Genomic DNA, 20,141 nt, shown 5'->3' with positions numbered 1-20,141 from the left:
GATGCTACAACATGCATGAAACTTGAAAACATTGTACTAAGTGAAAAAAAGACACGAAAAGCCACATACCGTACAATTCCATTTGTATGAAATGTCCCCAGTAAGAAAATCCATAGAGGTAGAAAGCAGGCTAATATTTGCCAGGCATAGGGGATAGGGAAAATTGGGAGTGATTTCTAAAAAAATATAGGAGTTCTTGTTGAGATGATGGAATATTCAGTAATTAGCGGGGGTGGCTGCACAATACTGTGAATATACTATAAGACCAATCAGTTATACTTGTTAAAATGGGAAGCATACGCTATTGTGAAATATGTCTAAATAATACATTTTTAGAAGTTAAAAAAGTGGAAGTCTGTCCATCTTCTCTTCCATAGCTAGAATTTACAGAGTACTTGTTTTAGGCTTGGTATATTTGTAAATGCTTTACTGCATGAACTAATTTAATTCTCAAAACAATCCTATTAGGTATCCTTCACAGATAAAGAAGTTGAAGCAGCAGGAGGGTAAAGTCATTGGTCGAGAGTCTGTTTCTTTCGTAAGTGGCAGAGTTAGGCTTATAAAATCAAGCAGTCTGGCTTCAAAGCTCATGCCATACACTAACTTACCAGGAGTCACTACCATTAAAAGTTGGGATATACCCTTCTAGATAATTTTCTTTTTTTTTTTTTTGAGACGGAGTTTCACTCATGTTACCCAGGCTGGAGTGCAATGGCGCGATCTCGGCTCACCGCAACCTCCGCCTCCTGGGTTCAGGCAATTCTCCTGCCTCAGCCTCCTGAGCAGCTGGGACTACAGGCACGCACCACCATGCCCAGCTAATTTTTTGTATTTTTAGTAGAGACGGGGTTTCACCATGTTGACCAGGATGGTCTCGATCTCTTGACCTCGTGATCCACCCGCCTCGGCCTCCCAAAGTGCTGGGATTACAGGCTTGATCCACCGCGCCCGGCCTAATTTTCTTTGAGGGAGCGCATGTGCCCACATTCATGAATGTGTATAGAAGATAAAACCCAGGAATAATACGGGGGTCAGAAATTACCCACTGGCCAAATCCGGCATCACCTGTTTATGTATACCCATGAGCTAAGAATTTAAGAGTGAATTTTTCAGTGATTGGAAGAAAAGAAGAAAAAAAAGCAGAGTAGCATTTCATGACATGTGAGAAATATATATAACTCAAATTTCAGCACCAATCAACAGTTTTATTGGAACGCAACCATCTTCATATAAGTTTTGTCTATAGTTGTTTCTACACTACATGAGCAGAGCAGAATTAGATAGTGGTAACAGAGACCTGTATGGAACGGCAAAGCATAAAGTATTTTTATCTGTTTCTTTACAGAAAAATTTTGCTAACCCCTGTATTATGCTATACATGATACTATAAAACTTTTTTGTCACTAAATATTATATTATGTTCAACCTTCTAGATTTCAAGATTTCCTTAGTTTCTTTAAATAACTACAAAGAAAAATATGCACCTAAAATTATTAAACTGTTTGCAATGAATGGAATGTTTATGACTCCCCTCCAAATAAATTCAGATGTTGAAATCCTAACCCCCAAGATGATGGTTTTAGAAAGTGAGCCTTAGAAGGTAATTAGGTTATAAGGGTGGAGCCCTTCTGAATGGTATTATTGCCCTTATGAAAGAGATCCTTAAAGTTAATTTGCCCCTTTCACCTTACGAGGTTACAATGAAAAGATGGGCATCTAAACAACAGGCCCTTATAAGTCACCAAATATTTTAGAACCTTGGTCTTGGATTTCCCAGAGTCCAAAACTATGACAATATCTGTTGTTTATAAGCTACCCAGTGTATGGTGTTTTATTATAACAGCTTGAAAGCACTAAGACATCATTTCTCTACTGATGAAAATTTCATCTTTTTAGGCTGGGCGCAGTGGCTCATGCTCATAATCCCAGCATTTTGGGTGGCCAAGGCGGGCAGATCACCTGAGGTCAGGAGTTCAAAACCAGCCTGGCTAACATAGTGAAAACCTGTCTCCACTAAAAATACAAAATATCACCAGGCATAGTAACATGTATCTGTAGTCCCAGCTACTTGGGAGGTTGAGGCAAGAGAATAGCTTGAACCCAGGAAGCAGAGGTTGTGGTTAGCCAACATGGCACCATTGCACTCCAGCCTGGGCAACAGGGCAAGACTCTGTCAAAAAAAAGAAAGAAAGAAAGAAAGAAAATTTCATGTTTTTACCAAGTTGTTCTCAAAATAATTGGATTAACGTATTTACTTTCCAATGGATATGAAAATGACCTATATTTTAATAGTCCAGGTGGCCTGGACTTTGGAAAGTTTTGTGATGTATGAAGCTTCTTCCCTTGGCTGCTCGGTAGCTACCCAATATTGATGCTGAGTTCTCAGCTGAGTCACTGGTTCAGGCTGCATGGTCAGGCCAATGTGACACAAGTTATACAGAGGGACTCAACTGTCACTGTTCCCAACTGCTCTACTACCTGTTCCTAGCTTGGTCCTATTATGCAGAAACTTCTGTTCATTTGACAGTATTTGGAAAAGTGGTAGAGTAGCTACCACCCTTTTGCTGTCCGTCTTTAGTGGACACTGTGGTGTGCAACCAGATCCCTCTCCCTGTGGGACCCAGGCATTTATTCTGCTGCTGCTGGCAATTCCTGACTCTCAGTTGTTTCCCTCTTTGGGAATTGCCTTCAGTTGAACCTCCCTTGCCCAGTATCATGTCCCCTTCCCAGAGGCAGATCACAGCTTTTAAGTGGTCAATTCAGGAGTGTAAAAGCCCAACCCCCTTGACCCTAGGCAGAACAGTTATGAAGAGCCGTCTCACTCCAGAGCTCCTTGTAGAATCCAGGCCTCTATTAACTTTATCAGTGAGACTTCTGCCCAAATCTCTCTTCCTACAAAGATGTTTCCCTGATAGTATTATCCCATAAATTGTCTACAGGCAAATATGAGCCTGAGTCTGTTTTCTAGAAAAATTAACCTACAACACCCCTCTCTAACTCCTGCCCTCTCTAAGAAAGTGAGATGTAATATTTGTTATTATATCCAAGTTTAGCAGAATAAAATGACCACATACGGCTCAGTCTCTTTGTCTCTTTTGGGCCAGCCCCCATGCATGATGGTGCACTGTCCTCCTGCTTGTGCCTTTTGTAGGGAAACTGCACAAGAGTTAGGCCTCAGATTATGTTTTTCAGAGAAAAATCTGAGCAATCATCAATCTCTTCACAGTAATGGAGCTCTAAACTGTATAACAAGAAAGGTGTCTATGGGAATCTCTGAAGTCCAGATTTCCCTAGAATCTAAACTTAGCTGAAGGCAGTAGGAGGTCTAATTGTGGCAGTAAGTCTAATCTAGAATTTCCAATTCTGCCTCATCAGTGATTATGCTAATAATTTTATCTTTATTTTCAAGATTCCTTTGTTTTCTCAATTGGGCCAAAATTTATGAAATATGAATGAATCTTGATCACTGCCCTAAACCCACACTGACAAAGGGCAGCATTCCACACATCCAATAGGAAAACCTTCATCTTTCACTATTATCCATTTTAGTAGTCTAATTCACCCAATTTTACCTGATTTACTTATACAAGGTGATGTTATCCCTGCAGTCCCTTAGAAAGGGACACATCTTAGTTCAAACTTCAGCTTGGACACATACAAATGCAATTCAAGCAAGTAGTTTTCTGAGACTCACGTTCCTTATTCACAAATGAAACTCACAAGATCTATCTCAGATTTGGTTTAAGAATTTAAAGTAATAGTGTCTGTGTATGGATGTGTGTGTGTGTGTATAAAGTACCTCAGGTAATGCCTTATATTGTGAGTAATAAATGCTCATTCATAACTCTGTAAGTATGAATAATTATTATAAATTATATCCAACTGAGTCCTCTCAAGAATTTTCAGAGAACAAAAACTCACTTTTCTTCTCCCAAAAGGTGTGAGAATGGCTTTTCATCTTGATGAGATTATTTCAAGCTGAAATCCTGTAACAAGCCAATGAATCAAGTTCACACCAAAGTGAACAAGCACAAATGTAGGCCATCAAAATGAAAGAGCAACAGTCACATCCATTTCCCCCTTACTGGTAGACTTCACAGAGGGAAGAACACATCCTTTGCCTGCTAAGAGCATTGTTACCCTCGCCACGTAGGTATCATGTAAGACAGAAGAGTCTCCTGAGACTTGCTGCCCATGAAGGCAGCTGCCAAATTGGGAACACTAATAAAGATCTGACCCCAGGCATCAAATGATTCCCAAGTTGTCTTTATTCTGTTGATATGTGGCAAAGAAAGAAGGGAAGCCTGTGCTGGCTGGTCTCACCACATACTCTTCTGTGGAGGGAGTACCAAGTCCTGATACTTTGTTTAGAAAAGCAGCTTCCTCCATAGGAAGCTGAAATGGGTTAGATGGTGCAATGATCAACAATGAAAAGCTCAGTGGAGAATGGTTAACCAAAATAAGAATGTTCCACTCAGGTCACAGGAGAGGTAAAATAAAGCTGAGCATTTATGACTCTGGGGAATTATTTGTTGTGAACTAGCACATGATTAAGGGTTCTCCATACTATAGAAAAACTAAGGAAGGAAAGAATATCTTTTACTTTTGGGAAGAGAGTTCCACTATACCACAAAATGTTCTAGCAAAAGGACCTAAAACCCACCACTTTGGAATGTAGACTCCAGGGATGCAATGATCAATTTGTCTTTTTGGACTCTGATGCCTGTGAATTCCTGAGCTCAGAACTATGAATACTATTAATATGATTAGTCTGGTCCAAAAATCACGTTCAGACATGTAACACCATAACCTTCAGAACCAGCGAATTTCAGAGAGGACATGAATGCTCTGTGAAGAAACTGTTTTCTTACTATTTGTTTCTAAAGCTGTTGGATATAAGTTTCATAGCAGTTTTTTAAGTCTTGTGTTATTTAAATCAGAGACAGGGAGAGAGGAGAGGAGCAAAAGAGGAGGAATAAGAAAATGAAAAGAAGGAAAAGCAAAAGAGGGTAAAGCCTGGGAAGGGAGGGAGGGAGGGAGGGAGGGAGGGAGGGAGGGAGAAAGAACAATTCATTCATTTAAAACATGTTCACCAATCCGTTTTCAAAGGGCTGCATTACAGACTATGTTTCACACAGCAGTTTTTATAAGTCATACATAAGGCCTAACAAAAAAGGAGAGGAAGAAAAATTACCCAAGTGTACTATTTCTGAATTCTATTAGACCTAACACATGGTATAATGCACAGAGACATGGGAAATTTGAAAAATGGGCTCAGTTCCTTGTAAACAGAAGGTACCAGAGATTCCATTTAAAGAAAACCAGACTACTAGCTGAAGAGATGAGCGAAAAGCTCTAGGCCTTTCTCCGGCTGTATTTCATGAGCTAGTCATACCAGTTTCTCCAGGAATGCAGAAATTATTGCAAAATGGCTAGGTTCCATAAACATGTTGGTAAAGTTTAACTTTACAGATAAGAAAAAATAATTTCAAAACACATTTCCAAAAAGACCCACCCCTTCTTAAATTAACTTTTTCTTGTTAGAGAAAGCAGGAACCCCACCAGCTCACCTGTATCAAATCCCACGCTTGGCACTATGTCCACCGTTCCATGAAAGGCTCCAGCCCATGCTGAGGTAGCAGTGGTGACTGTAGAAGGTTCTGTCTTTGTGATGTCACACTGAGGAGCAGGAATCCTGGCCGCATGCACTGAAGGCATCAGCAGAGGCCCATAGGTTGGATCCAGGGCAGAGCCAGCAGGAGGGTGGTGATGGTGGTGATGGTGGTGGTGGTGGCGGTGGTGCATGTGGGCATGAGGGTGGTGGTGCCGCATGTACACGTCATGCATATGGCCGTAGGATGGGCTCACCTGAGATGTCAAAGGGTAAGGCCAGGACTCAGACACAGGAGGGGGAGGGGCTGGGCCAGTCTGCTGCAGGCTGTGTCCTGGCCAGGGACTGGGGTCAGCTGCAGAAAAGGTGCCAGGGGGTCCAGTGACCTGGAAGTCAGGATGAACTCCCCCCAGACAGGGTGCAGGTGGGGGCTGGTAAGAGCTGGTCCAAAAGGACGTTGAGAAACTATTCCGTTGGCTTGAGAGAGCTGAGCTGTCTGAGAAGACAGAAAATGAAAAACATTTTTAACATAAGACTCAGTTTTGGGATGGAGTTGCCTTTAATTGTCCAATAATATTTAACAAGCAGTCAAATTAGCATACACTCATATTCTCCTCAAACAGGGGTGAATTGATTCCAGGTTGGCCTCTGGGCTCGCAAGCCAATGGGTCCATTGCAGGATTCAAAGTGTTGAATGAGCCTCCCTCCATTTGCTTTGCTTGGTTTATGCTGCTACAGTCTGTGCTAACGTTTGCGATTTGGGGATTGAAAAGTTTCATTTCCTTCTAAGTACCTTGCAGCCATTAGGTCTACAAGGAGGTCATAGCTACCCACTTCACTAGTAAAGAAAGCTTCTGTCATAAGTGAGGTTTCTATAAGTTGGAAATGATCATTTTTATCAACTTCTAAGTGTAAATATAATTTTCATTTAAATGAAACATGTTAATGCCAAAGGTACAAATGGAAATAAGATTATAATTTCTTATGCTAACACTCATTTTCCATTAAGTAGAGTGTATTCCAGCCTTATTTATTTATTTATTTGTTTGTTTATTTATTTATTTTCTGTGGAGATCTGGGAGTCTCTAGGCCAAGAACAAAAGTGGCTAATATTTAATGACAGTATCAAATGTCCAACACTATGTCAGGAGTTTTCCATGGATAATCTGATAAGAGTTTTATTCCAGGCCTATGGGATAATTATTGTTATTATCCCCATGATGAGAAAATCCCAACAGAGAAGTCGCCTGAGGCTTAAGAAGGCAAGAATGGGACTAGGCTTTGAAGCTAGGCGGCCTAAATGGCCAATGGCTGGTACTCTCCACAAAGTGCCACAAGGGGGCACAATTGTAACTATCAGCATTTAGAATTTGGTGAAGATCCTGTGGAAAATGATGGGTGAAGGAAATTCAAGTAGAGGTCATGTGTTTGAGGAAGTATTTGAGGAAGAGTGGAAATATCAAAAAATAGCACTTAGAGACAAATAAGAAAGAGAAAAAACCGTCCCCTAACTCTTCATCAATTCAATTTCCTACTCCATCATAACACATTTATATATGACCTAGTATGTATCAAACATAGGCGTCAGGGATGACCAAACGGACATTATTTTTAGTCACAATCTGCAGAAGGATAGATAAGTAAAAGCAGACATGTGCAAGGTGACGTGGTTGGTATTTCCCCAACAGGAAGCACAGGGAGCACCGACCCAGCTTAGAAAATGAGAAGTGGAAGCTGACAGGCTGAGTGGGGGTTAGCACTGGGAAGAGAGCTTTCAGCAAATGGACCAGCATGTAAGAAAAGGCCATATATTCACACACACACACACACACACACACACACGAGAGAGAGAGAGAGAGAGAGAGAACAGGAGCAGCATTTGAAAGACAAAAGGAGTTCAGCAGGCAGAGATAACAAAAGAAAAAAGGGGACTATTAAAATAAGGACCCAGAAGGGTGTAGACTTGCTGGCCATGGTACTGAAGGTGGATTGTATGCTGAGGCAGTAGGGTCTCAAGGCTTTGAAGGGTTTTAATCTAGAAAGTGACATAGTCAAATCTGTTTATAGAAAGATCAGTGCCTCCACCTGTAGCCTGTTGCCTACAATGTTGTGTAACTGAACAAGCACTGGGCCAGGAGACCAAGTAGCCCAGCTTTGATCCTAGGTTTTACCCTATCTCATTTTATCAACCCAGATGGACCCACTGATCTTTCCATGGCTTACTTTATTTTGCTGCAAAAATGAAGTCTTTGAATTCATTAATTCAAATTATCCACTGGCTTAATACTGCTAACAGTCTGTGAAGTGCCCTATGGAGTATTCTTATCTATAGAAGAAGCTATTTTCTAAAGACATTAGTCATGCACGTTTAAGACAGTATTTTTATACTGGATTCCACATAAAAGAACCTTGCTAGATCTTTCCATTGAATGAAGGGTATCAATGAAGGATAGCTTAAAAAACTTCAGTCAACACCACGTATGTCACTTGGTTACCATGATTAGGCTATTACTGTGGTGTTTGAACATTTTCTCTCCCCTAAAGGCTGTGCAGCAGCACTGCAAGCTCTTCCCCTTCATCCGGACACCAGAGCTATGATCATTCATCCCATCCACTTTGAGATCAAACAATTATTCACAGTCAGTTCCCTCCTTCACTACATCTCCATGGATCTCAAAACACTTGGGGGAAATCTAGGAAATGATGTTTTTCAAAGGGCAAAGAATGGAAGTGTGCTCTTTAAGTCTTCAAACCACCCCAGAAAACTTAATCGAATGACTTTGTTTGGTCAAAATCACAATTTATCCAAAAATACTACCTAAACTCAAACTTACTGGTCTTGAGGTAAATGTTTTCTTTAACGATCGTCATTTTGCAAAATGTGAAAAATACTATTAACGACGAGAAGGAAATTCATATAACTTGTAAGAAGAAAATTCAATTTGCCTTAGATTATGGTCATTTGTAGATTATTTCTGTCATATCTACAAGGAAAGCCATCAATGTTTAAAGCTTAAAAACCCAAGTTTATAGAGGTTCCTTATTCTGCATAGGTCATCTTTGCTACCACACATCTGCTACTTTGCTCTCACAACTCCCATCTTTGGTTTCAAATCCTTCATTCCGCTTCTAACTTCCACATCCTGGAGGGGCTAGAATCCTGTTACGAAAACTGTTGAACCCCGACCACAAGTACTAGCCAGAGATACAGAGTTCCCTTTATTAAAATCCCCCATTAAGATGTCAAAAGTACAGAGAGTATGTAACATTTCCCTGTATGCTTTTAGTTTCATTTATATGTACATGGAGCCAATCTTATTTTATAGATGCATATGCATTTTCAATATGCACACAAAAATGTAAATAATGAATGAATTCCTTATCAAAATATTTTTGGTCTATGAAGTATTGGACTGTGATTAGTGAAGACATTATTAAGAAAAGTAGAAATCTATTTCCGAAAATGCACTCCATAAAGATTGAACAAAGTTTTAAAATGCTCCAGGGAAAAATAAAATTAAAAGGAACTTAATATTTTCCCAGTTAATATGTCTCTTGAGATTAATATAAAGTTTGCAAAGATCTATGCAGCCCTTTTAAAAAAAAAAAAAGCCTGTTGCATTTACAAGTGAAACAATATTGAATTGAAAATATGTTTATGAAGAAGTTTATACTTCAAAATCACTATTTGGTGTCTTGCTTGTTTAAAGAATCTTGATACAAAGGAAAAGATGATATGCTTTGTGTCATGCCTGAGAATCAGTGTGCTTATTTCATATGTATGCAAATTTTTTTCATTACATGACTCTTTGCTTATGAGTACTTAATCACAGCCACATTTGTTGGATGAAGAAACCATGTGAAAAACTGCATGAGCCATTTCTATGCAGTATTACATTTCAGGTTAGTGGAGGCAATATAGTACTGTATGCTATTAACACTATTTGGTGACTTTGGATTCAATATTACCTGATATATAGATGATGTTAACCTCAATATTTGAATGAGGCTAACACGGACACTCTAATGTATACAAAAAGCCTAACTATAAATTTGTTTCTATTTGCATTTGGGGTTAAAAATATTACACACTCAAACATACATAAATAGAGGTTTATTTCTAGACAAAAAAGAAATTGATAATATTGATTCATTGTCCAATACAATCCGCTCGAAGCAAACCTAGTAATCTCACTGTCTGATTTAGGTCGGAAATACATTTTAAAGACATGAAAGAGTTCCACATAGAATACCAGGTATTTCTTTCAATTTCATAATAGCTGGGATACTTTTTGGATTGATTTTAAAAGTCTCTTTTTTAAACACACACACACACACACACACACACACACACACACACACACACACTCCCCCAAAAACCAATATAAAAAATTCTCAGGGTAAAAAATGTAGGAAAGATAAGATTCAAAATTTAAAGAATGATACACCTTATTACTTAATTTTAAAAATAATAACTAAATTAGAAAGAAAATGGCACAACGAAGTGTTGCAGAACCTCCAAGTCATCTTAAAACTGTCCAGAAAGCATATTATTCAAATCACTTACTGATTAAAAACATTATTATCATGTTAAAAGGTAACATTTTTATGTTTTTTATTAATATCAGTTAAAAAACAAAATTCTTCTCAATCCCTAACCTAAAGTGTTCTTGCTGTAATTTCATTGTCATTCTCTTGTTCTTCCCATGAAAATAAATGACTGGGTCAGAGGTAAAATGACTTGTGTTCCAATGTTTTCTGTCATTCAGTAATTATGCATTAGCATTATGTCCAAAGATTGCCCTCTAGTTACTTTCTTCTAGAGCTGCTCAAAATGGACCTTGTGACTACAATGAGTTTCAACGGGTGATGTCAGATGCCGATACTCCTTGGAGGCAGCAGGGTGAGATAATTCATACCTCACTTTTTTCCCCATGTCTTGGTCCTGTGGACATTCTGTTCATTTCCAGTATCAGCCAGCTCATCAGACAGGCCCTCCTTTTCCTTTCTCCATTTGACCATTTAGGTTTTGTACTTTTTGAGAGTTCTTTCCTATGAGAATGAATTGCCCAGAAGGCCCTCTGTACATCAATGAGCCAACAGATCATTTTCTTTGCAACTACAATATCAGATTAGCATTCGGTATGGTTTTAAGTCAGTGATCTACTCTGCTGTGGCTTGACATAACTCCCTCCCTTTTCTACGACACACACACACACACACACACACATTCTGCAAAGATCAGTGCATAGACAAATTTGAAGCTAATGTTTAGCTCTGTACTAAATTAGTCATATAGATTATCTTTTAAAATCTTTATAATAACTCTAGGAAAAGGGTATCAATAAACACATATTTACATGGAGATAAGGGAACACTCATATTCATTAGATTTTCTTTTTCCCTTCCTTCCTTCCTTCTTTCATTCATTCTTTTCCTTCCTTCCTTCCTTCCTTCCTTCTTTCTTTTTCTTTTTTTTTTTTTTTGAGATGGAATCTCACTCTGTCGTCCAAACCGGAATGCAATAGCACAATCTCGACTCACTGCAACCTCCGCCTCCTGGGCTCAAGCGATTCTTCTGCCTCAGCCTCCCAAGCAGTTGGAATCATAGGTGCCTTCCACCACACCTGGCTAATTTTTTATATTTTTAGTAGAGACTGGATTTCACCATGTTGGCCAGGCTGGTCTCGAACTCCTGACTTCAGGTGATCCACCCGCCTTGGTCTCCCAAAGTGCTGGGATTACAGGCGTGAGCTTGTTAGGTTATTTTAATGGAGAAGTGAAATTTTCTCAACCCCGTTAGAATATATAGCAGGATTAGAGGTAACTGGTGAGACATGGAGCCAAATAAATACATATGTTTTCTGTCACTGTTTGCCTTACCTAAAAATACTTTCCCAGCTTCATCAAGAAGATACACATTCAAACTATAAACATTATTTCATAATTAGCCAACACACACTATTCTTTGTCTAAAGATTTACCATGGAACTGCAGTCAAACATAATTCAGTTATTAAATTTGTTTTTAGCACGGTACCACTTCTGTGGCACTGTAATAACTTGATGCTGGAAACTAGACCTTTAACACTTGGTCAGCAGTTCCTTTCTAAGCATCATTACCATGGACTAACATTATCAATAGCCTTTACTATCTACTATTATCTAGGACTCTGTGTTTTGTACCAAAAACACAAAGTTCCAGAAAACAATGTTCCTGGATAAAGATTCAGGGTTTGTTTTCTATGTGCCAAATGAGTGAAAACTTACTTAAGGAAAAGAGAAAAGGCATCTGACTTTCATTTAACACCTTGAGTCAAGCTCTGTGCTAAATGATTCATATACATTATTAAAAAATCTTTACAATCACTCTAGGAGATGGGTATCCTTAAACATATATTACAGTTGAGGAAGCTGATGTAGGAGATTTTAATTTAGTAATCCAAGATCACATTGCAAGCAGAAGGTAATGGCTGGGACATGAATCTAAAACAAATGGATTCCAAAGACTGCATTCTTCCAATCCTGTGTAGCTTTGCCAATTAAAATTAAATTGTCACTAACTCTCTTATTTTATGAGAATGAAAATGTGAATCTCATTTTATTGGACCTCTTCTTTAAGACATTTGCTATATCTTTAATTTCCGTTTGTGGCTCTCCTGTAAATCCTATGCAAGTTTTATACGTTTATCTAAATCTGATTAATTCGCAACTAAAGACAACTACGGCAAAGTTCTAAGAAAAGCAAGTAATACATTTGAAATCACAGAACTTTACAGAAGAAAAGATTTTTACCAATTATTGAATTCAATCACTTTGTTTTATAAATAAGCAAACTGTACCCAAAGATTTCATATAACTTATTACCAAGAAATTTTCTATTAAGGGCTTTTTGTTTTCTAATTTTGGATACATGGTATGAAATTTGTTCATTTAATTCAGTCACTTAATCAATTCATATTTATTTCAGATTTTCCACATAGAAACACATTGCTGTGAGCATCAGAAAAGATGAGGAATGATAAGCAGATGTGGTGTTTGTAGACTTAGTGGCAGAATAGGAGATGAAAATTGAAGTGCATGCTGTGTTCCTGGTATACTCTGATACACTGATGTAAAAAGCTTTAAAACAGCCAGGCGTGGTGGCTCACGCCAGTAATCCCAGCATTTTGGGAGGCTGAGGTGGGTGGATCACCTAAAGTCAGGACTTCGAGACCAGCCTGGCCAACATGGTGAAACTCCGTCTCTACTAAAAAACAAATAAAGAAACAAAAATTAGCTGGGCGTGGTGGCGGGCACCTGTAATCCCAGCTACTCGGGAGGCTAAGGCAGGAGAATCATATGAACCCAGGAGACAAAGGTTGCAGTGAGCTGAGATTGCACCGTTGCACTGCAGCCTGGGTGACAAGAACAAAACTCCGACACACACACACACACACACACACACACACACACACACACACACAGCTCTAAAATATCTGTTCTCCACCTATCACTTTTCCTTTTGTTCCCCTCACACCAGTATTTTTGCTTCTTATAGAGTATTATTCTAAGTTCAATCCATCTTCAGGGCCTTTGTACTGTCCGTCCCTGCTGTGTAGAATATTTTTCCCTAGATAACCATATGATGAGTATTCTTATTTCCTTCAGCTATCTGCTCAAACACAACTGTGTCAGACAGGGCTTTTGTTATCACCTTATGTAAAATAGCACCTTTGGTAACAATTGTTTGTTTTCAGATTCTACCCCATAACCTCAGCGCCATGTTTTATATGTTTATCTAAATCTGACTAATTCACAACTAAAAACAACTGTGGCAAAGTTCATGAGGATAGAGCCTTGGGCTGTCTCCTTCACTGATAGAGTCTCAGGAATCAGCACATTGCCTAACACACAGCAGGAGGTTGAGAAATGTTTGCTGAGTAAGTAAATAAATCAAACAGGAGACATGCTTGAAAATCAAATTGAAGATGATTCCAAGAAAATTCTAATAATACCTTTATAAACACTTTCTATGCTAAAATTTAACATCTGCTAAAGGACCTTGTATATTGTGTTATGCAGATTACAGAGAAAACACTGATGTATCACACGGTTTCTGCACATTCACAACATCACACTTAAAATTATTTTGAATATGATACTATAGACAATCACTCTCGCACCCAGAAAAAATTAGGGACTTTAATTCTGACCTTTCAGGTTAAATGATAGCAAGGTTGCATATGCCCATGTGCTAAAAGAAGTAGACATTATGTTTGCTACTCTCCTGGGACTGATTTTCATGATAGGATTTATTATTGATATAGCAAATTATTTATTAAAGCCATCTAATTCACTAATGTTTTCCTATTTTCCTCCTCTACAAATTATTAAAGGTATTCATCATGTCCTGTTAAATAGGACATTAGTTGATTACATAAGCATCTTGGGCTTCCAAGGACTAAGTCTCAGTTCTCGTGGTAGGTCCGTAATATTTACTAATCTAATAAGTAGTATGTATTTCAATTCATTTCTATTAAGAACTTGGATGTTTTATTTGTAATTCACCTTCCCCTTTAGAGTCACTGTTTAGTGTTGTTTATGTTTACTAAAAGGAAAAATAAGGAAGTAAAGAAAAAAAAAGGAAAGGAGATGAGAGGAGAGCAAGCAGGGAGGGAAGGAAGGAGAGAGAGTAAGAAGGGAAGGAGGGAGAGAAGAAAAGAAACGTAAAGCAGATAAGAAAAATCAGGCCCAGCAATTCCATGTGGCCAGGACTTTTACAGTAGAGCAGAACCAGTCCTGGGCTGCTGAGAGGGGATCACTAGTCACTGCTCACTGCTCACCTGGCCCTGTCCACAGGTGGCCAGCTTTTCCTCATGATAGGAGTCACCCCTACCCTTGTTAAAGTGTGATTCCCACACCTTCCTATGAAGATTCCAGGTCAAGAGATTCAAGATAAGGGGGGGCCTGCAAACTGTCTAACAGCACCAGATGAATGATTATCAAACTCAAGCCTGCAACTGAGTCACTGGGAGGGCTGATTAAGACACAGATTGCCCCACCTCAGAGTTTATGACTGTGCAGTTCTAGGGTGGAGAATTTGTGCTTCTAACAAGCTCCCGTGTGGCACTGATGCTCCCGGTCAGGAAAATCATACCTTGAGAACCATTTTAGTAGGTCATTCCTGTAACCAGGTGAGTTTGGAAGAAATCACTGCTGTAACAGATTTCTCTGAAGCTGTCATTGGAATGACGTATTATGTTTTTCTGTAACCCTGTAATTACCCTGATTTAGATGTCACCAATAATTTTCTGTGAGTCAGAAATCAGTTTCAAACACATCTCTGTGACCTCGATAGAGGAAGAAATAAAGAAGCCCAATGTACTCCTCTTTCTTTATCAAGGTAAAAACACTAGTTTAAACCATGCAGACGCTGCCAAGAGTGGCTAGATTGTATACTACAAAGAGTTGATACTGCAACAAATTGGGACAGAGAAGTCTATCAAAAGAACACAGGCAGCTCCCAAGGTCTGTATTCCTGGGTCAGACTCGGGTCTCTTCTGTGTCGCCACATAGCACCTATTGGAATGAGCAAGAGCTAATTTTTTAAAAGCTGATTTAGGCACGCCTATTATTTACAGAACCAAATTGGGCCACTGGGGCTTTAAGAATGGTGCTTCGCAGCTCCATCCAGCCACTATAAACTCAAGCCGGTTGTATTACTACTTTTCATGAGGAATTCAAGGGGTGTGACTGCATCCTTTCCAATCCTGCATTCCACATGCGACAAAACCAATCCAGCTGTTTGTTTGAAAGAAATTCCTCGCTGTCCTTAAGTATTAAAAAGCAAGTGGATATCCATCCTCAGGGGCAAGTCTCCAGCTGGAACCTGGCTCAGGCAGTTGCAAAACAGAGACAGTGCCCTGGAGAGCATCTGCTTTTGAATTCTTACCTCGCCATAGGGGGGTTAGCCCCATCTTGCTTTTTGAAATGGCAGATTCTGGATGGAGGGTGATGGCTTGGCCCAAAGCTCTTGAGAAGTGTTCATCCACTACTGACCCAATGTCTCCCTGGAAATAAGTGAAAAGGACACAGCGAGAGTTAAGGTACTCCATCTCGGCAGGCTGGTCTTTCTCCTCCTCCTCCTCCTCCTCCTCCTCATCCTCCTCCTCTTGTTTGCTGGGAAGGGTGACTTCCAGAGAGTCCTGCATCTTGCTGAATACCGCTAACTTCTTCTGGGATGGAATAAACAAAACACAGTATCAAAGACAGTTTGTAAAAGAGCATTAACTAGTTAAGTTTTCATTTTTTTAAAAAAAAGAATCTAAATATTAACATATGCTTGCAAACTGATTCTTCTTCATCTGCTTTACTCCATTTTTTCCTCCCCAAACCAGTTGCCTCCTTCCCACACCAAAAACAAAAAAACGTCTGTGATTCTACATTTGGCAAACAAACATAAACGTCCATTATCAAACAGTATATTTTCAAAACAGGATTTTTTTCCCCTCTAGCTAGGCCAATAGGAGAATGACTTTTAAAAAATAGTGGCATATTCCTTCTAGTTTTTCTTTCCAGTTTTGGTTTACTTTTAAAAATGTAATGTACAGCAATGTTATGGTTTAGCACAAAAAGGAATGACTGTCTGGGGGTGGGGTGGAGGAGAAACGAACTTTTCATAAATAAAATAAACTAAAATAAAAACAGGAATGTAGCATCTTATAAAAGGATTTGGCAGATGTGCCGAACTCATTTCTCAAAAATCAAACTAAAATGACAAAGTAAGTTTGTGTGAAGATCCATTTTGCATGGAACATATTTTTCAGATGTTCCACTTAACTACCATTATCAGGAGGGGAAAAAGTTTTATTATGGCTTATGAAAATTTTATAAAATACTAGTAATGGGCTAATCTTTCAAATAAAAATGAGAAAGATTCATTTATTTAAAATGTTTAAAAGTATATTATAACTCTAATAATAATATGCATTGTCAGGCATGCTTCTAAAACTTTATATTTATCATCTCATTTAATTTGTAAAGTTCTATAACATGGATATTAATGCTATCCATATTGTAAAGATTAAAAAGCTAAGGCACAGAAAAGCTAAGTAACTTGCCAAAAGTCAGAAATCATATAAGCTGCAGAGCCAGATGCATAAGGAAAACATACAGGTGTAGACATGCGTGTGCATATATATGTGCTGGGAAATGGCGGGAGCGAGGGATGTCTAGCGTATGGATATGCATGTGCACGTATGTGGTGGGGAAAGGCAGGGAGGGATGCGTAGAGTGAAAAAATTGACAAAAACGTATTTTGTATTGTTTTCCTGGGTAATACGTTTGTAGTTAATTGTCATTTTCTTATTCCTCCTTTCAGTATTTCCAAACATTTTTCACTGAGCACATATTACATTTATTATCAACTTCAATATGAATTACATATGAGAAGATAACGCTAAAGATTTTGAAATGTGTTATTCTAGTGACCAAATGAGCTTTCTCTGTCATCTTTACGTCTGCAAAACCTAATCCTTGATCATTCCATTTTTCTTACTTTGAAAAAAAAGCTTGCTGGAAAATGAATATGAATAGAAACAGATAAGTCACTCCAGAATACTCGGTAATTGTGCAATTGTTAGCAAAATGCATATCCCAGACTCTAAGTTTCTAATGAAATTAATAGCTTCAAAAGGTATAGCTATAGATTATAAATGCACCATTCAATAAATTAACCCCTTTCCCCTAGCAGTGAATACATTGTTCCTGTATAAGGTGAGTCCTGCAATATTCGGAAATACTATGGCTGCTAGTTATCATTTCAGGATGTTATTTATAAATATATATTTTGATTTTACTTAAAATTTGTGTCAATATGGTTAACATTCACTGATGAATAGATAATTCATTCTTTGTAATGAATGTGCCTTGCTGATGAATAGGTGATTGGAATGACTGAGGGTTTTTATTTCTCATAATCTACTTCAGCACAGATTTGAACATGTTTATATTTAACTTCAATAGTAAAAACACCATAGAAACATATGGTATGTGTAAAATGAGAGAACTGAACTAAACAACCTCTAAAGCTATTGCTAGTTTTAAATTCCATTATAAAATTAAATGAATATTATGATTTATTGGTCAAATCACAGTACTGCTTCTTAGTGTGCATGTGTATTTACCTAAAACATGCACTGTTTAAACCATATGCACACACTCTCTGTTGGATATTCTGGCACATTAGAAAGTAGCACTCTTTTTATATGAAAAAAAAACTGAAACCTATCTGCATGGTGGCATCATTGTCTACATTTTTTCATTATTATCTGTGAACCTAATTTCTTTTTTCTGTTAATGTCCAGCTCAGCATCAGTTTGTGAGAGTGAGGTTTGCATATAATTGCCTTATTTGTTTAATTGTAGCATTCATCCCTTAAATAAAAGAGACTGGCTATTAATAACCCAAGTAAAGTCAATGTTTTAGTTTACCCTTAATTGACAGCAATTAATTCTTAGATGAAATATAACTGAATTTATGTATATGTAAAGGATTTGAAAGCCATGAATCCTGATACAAATGTCAAATACTATTCTCATCAATAGCAGCAATTAGAAAATATCAATTTTTAAATTGACATTTTAAAATCAATTAAACTATTATATTTAAACTACAGAAATTCAATCTATTTAAGATATCACAATTTTCTAAATGCTTCATAATACTGTGTTACTTGTCCTACCAATTTTTGAGTGGTTGGATAGAAATAAACTAACCTAAAAATTATATTTTTCAATATCCAGTAGGAAATAGTAAGCCAAGGCTGCCCCTGTGTTAAAATCGCTATCATCAGTTTATTTTAGAAAAAGACTTATCTGAATGTATGCATTCTTTATATTCTTTTTATTTCATATGTGTGACATATCTATATTGATATAAATATGTACACTGAAATATTCCTTTTTGATATAGCAAACATATATGGTTCTTTAAAATAGCTGTACTGATTCCTCTAATTAAATACATTTTTTGGAATGATTATATAATATGCTTTCTTTTTCCTTTCTCTCTCTCTCTCTCTCTCTCTCTCTCTCTCTCTCTCGGTTCTTTAAGCCAATTCTTTCACTAATTAAATAAATTTGCTAGAAAACTATCAAAGACATAAAATGAAAAAAAGGCTTATAATATATCTGCCAATAGACAGGACATAGGAACGTCTACCATTGCCACTTGCACTTTTTTTCATATAAAGTTAGGTTAATTTTTGCAGATTATACTAAACCAATTTAAATATTTACATTTACAACACACACACACACACACACACACACTCACTCACATACACAGACATTTGTAGCCTCACAATCAACAGTACTGGTTAAAATAAGAATCTCAAAACATCCAAATGGCCTGATAACTACCTAATGCTCCAAGGTTGAATTTGCATACATTTTTTAACATTACATGTGATCATGAAGAAAACAGAAAAAGTATTTAAACAGCAATTGATTCAAATGCTGCCATTCATCCCATCTTAATTTCCTTCTCCATAGACTCTGGTGCCTCAACTACTTTCTGATGTCTGTGCTTTGGTGGCTTTAAATCAATGTATTTTTTTTTTTTTAAACTAAGTATTTTGCTCATGAGTGCTGCTGCCGTATGCTGTATTCACTTGGTGTTTGCTCCTTCAGTGAAACTTTCCTAGTGTTACATTCTTTCATGGGAATAATTTACAAAATTCAAAACATTGAGACTAAATATCAAATCATCAGAACAAAGATTTCCTAAATCAAGGTCAAACATAATCTAATTTGTATTTTTCTCAAAATGCACAATCACTTCCTAAAAATATCCAAATTTCTCAGATATACTTATGTTTTTCTTACAAATCCCTGCATAAATGTTAACAAAAATAAAGTCATCTAAAGAGAATTTAAAGACTACAAGTTGTTGCATTTTTTAATGCACATTTATGTCTCTTCGCCACCACATAGTTATGACAATTTTCCCCCAGGTCTAATGACTCTGGAGTAAGATGAAACAACAAATGGATGACTAGCTGTAAAGTTAAAGCTAACTCACAGAGAGGCTGAAGTATCAGCGTGGAGAGTTAGCTTGGGCAGTACACCACACTGCCTGCCATTAGGCACAACAGCAACAAACTTTTTAGCAGGAATGTGCAGGGGAAGGATTTGTCTGACAAGAGAAAGGCTTCCATGTCAGGAACCAAATACCACTAACTCCCCAAGGCTTAAGCCTACAAAATGCCAAATGATTACCGTGCATTTGTGGAAACTTTTTTTCCTAGGGAAACAAAAGTATTTTAATGAATCACTGGAGTCTTTGGATATTTAGAAACAGCTTTAAGAAGAAAATCTACCTTTTTATAATACAATGGCTACCTTTGTATAATACAATGATTTTTTTTTTTTTTATGTTCAAAAACATGATTGGAGCTATAAGAAGAAATCACTATCCCAGGGTAAATATTTCAAAATCCTAGAGGCCAAAATAACAGGACATTGCTAGTTGACTCTCTCACTCTCTCT

At 37.7% G+C, this 20,141-nt stretch overlaps 1 protein-coding gene across 2 annotated transcripts in view; it reads right to left on the bottom strand.

The window, feature by feature from the left end:
• The window catches only part of VGLL3 (vestigial like family member 3), a 49,037-nt gene that overhangs the window by 21,515 nt on the left and 7,381 nt on the right, over window positions 1–20,141 (bottom strand). For both annotated transcript variants that reach the window (XM_017544233.2, XM_037744176.1), the window contains exons 2-3: window positions 15,545–15,827; window positions 5,571–6,107 (exon numbers count right to left, since the gene is read on the bottom strand). In XM_017544233.2, coding sequence (XP_017399722.1) covers window positions 5,571–6,107; window positions 15,545–15,827 — 820 coding nt within the window. The remainder of the gene's footprint in view (window positions 1–5,570; window positions 6,108–15,544; window positions 15,828–20,141) is intronic.

Source organism: Cebus imitator, unplaced genomic scaffold (assembly GCF_001604975.1).
Source record: "Cebus imitator isolate Cc_AM_T3 unplaced genomic scaffold, Cebus_imitator-1.0 Scaffold168, whole genome shotgun sequence".
Taxonomy (NCBI): domain Eukaryota; kingdom Metazoa; phylum Chordata; class Mammalia; order Primates; family Cebidae; genus Cebus; species Cebus imitator.
Note: the sequence above shows the minus strand (reverse complement) of the source record. Positions and strands in the feature narration are given on the sequence as shown.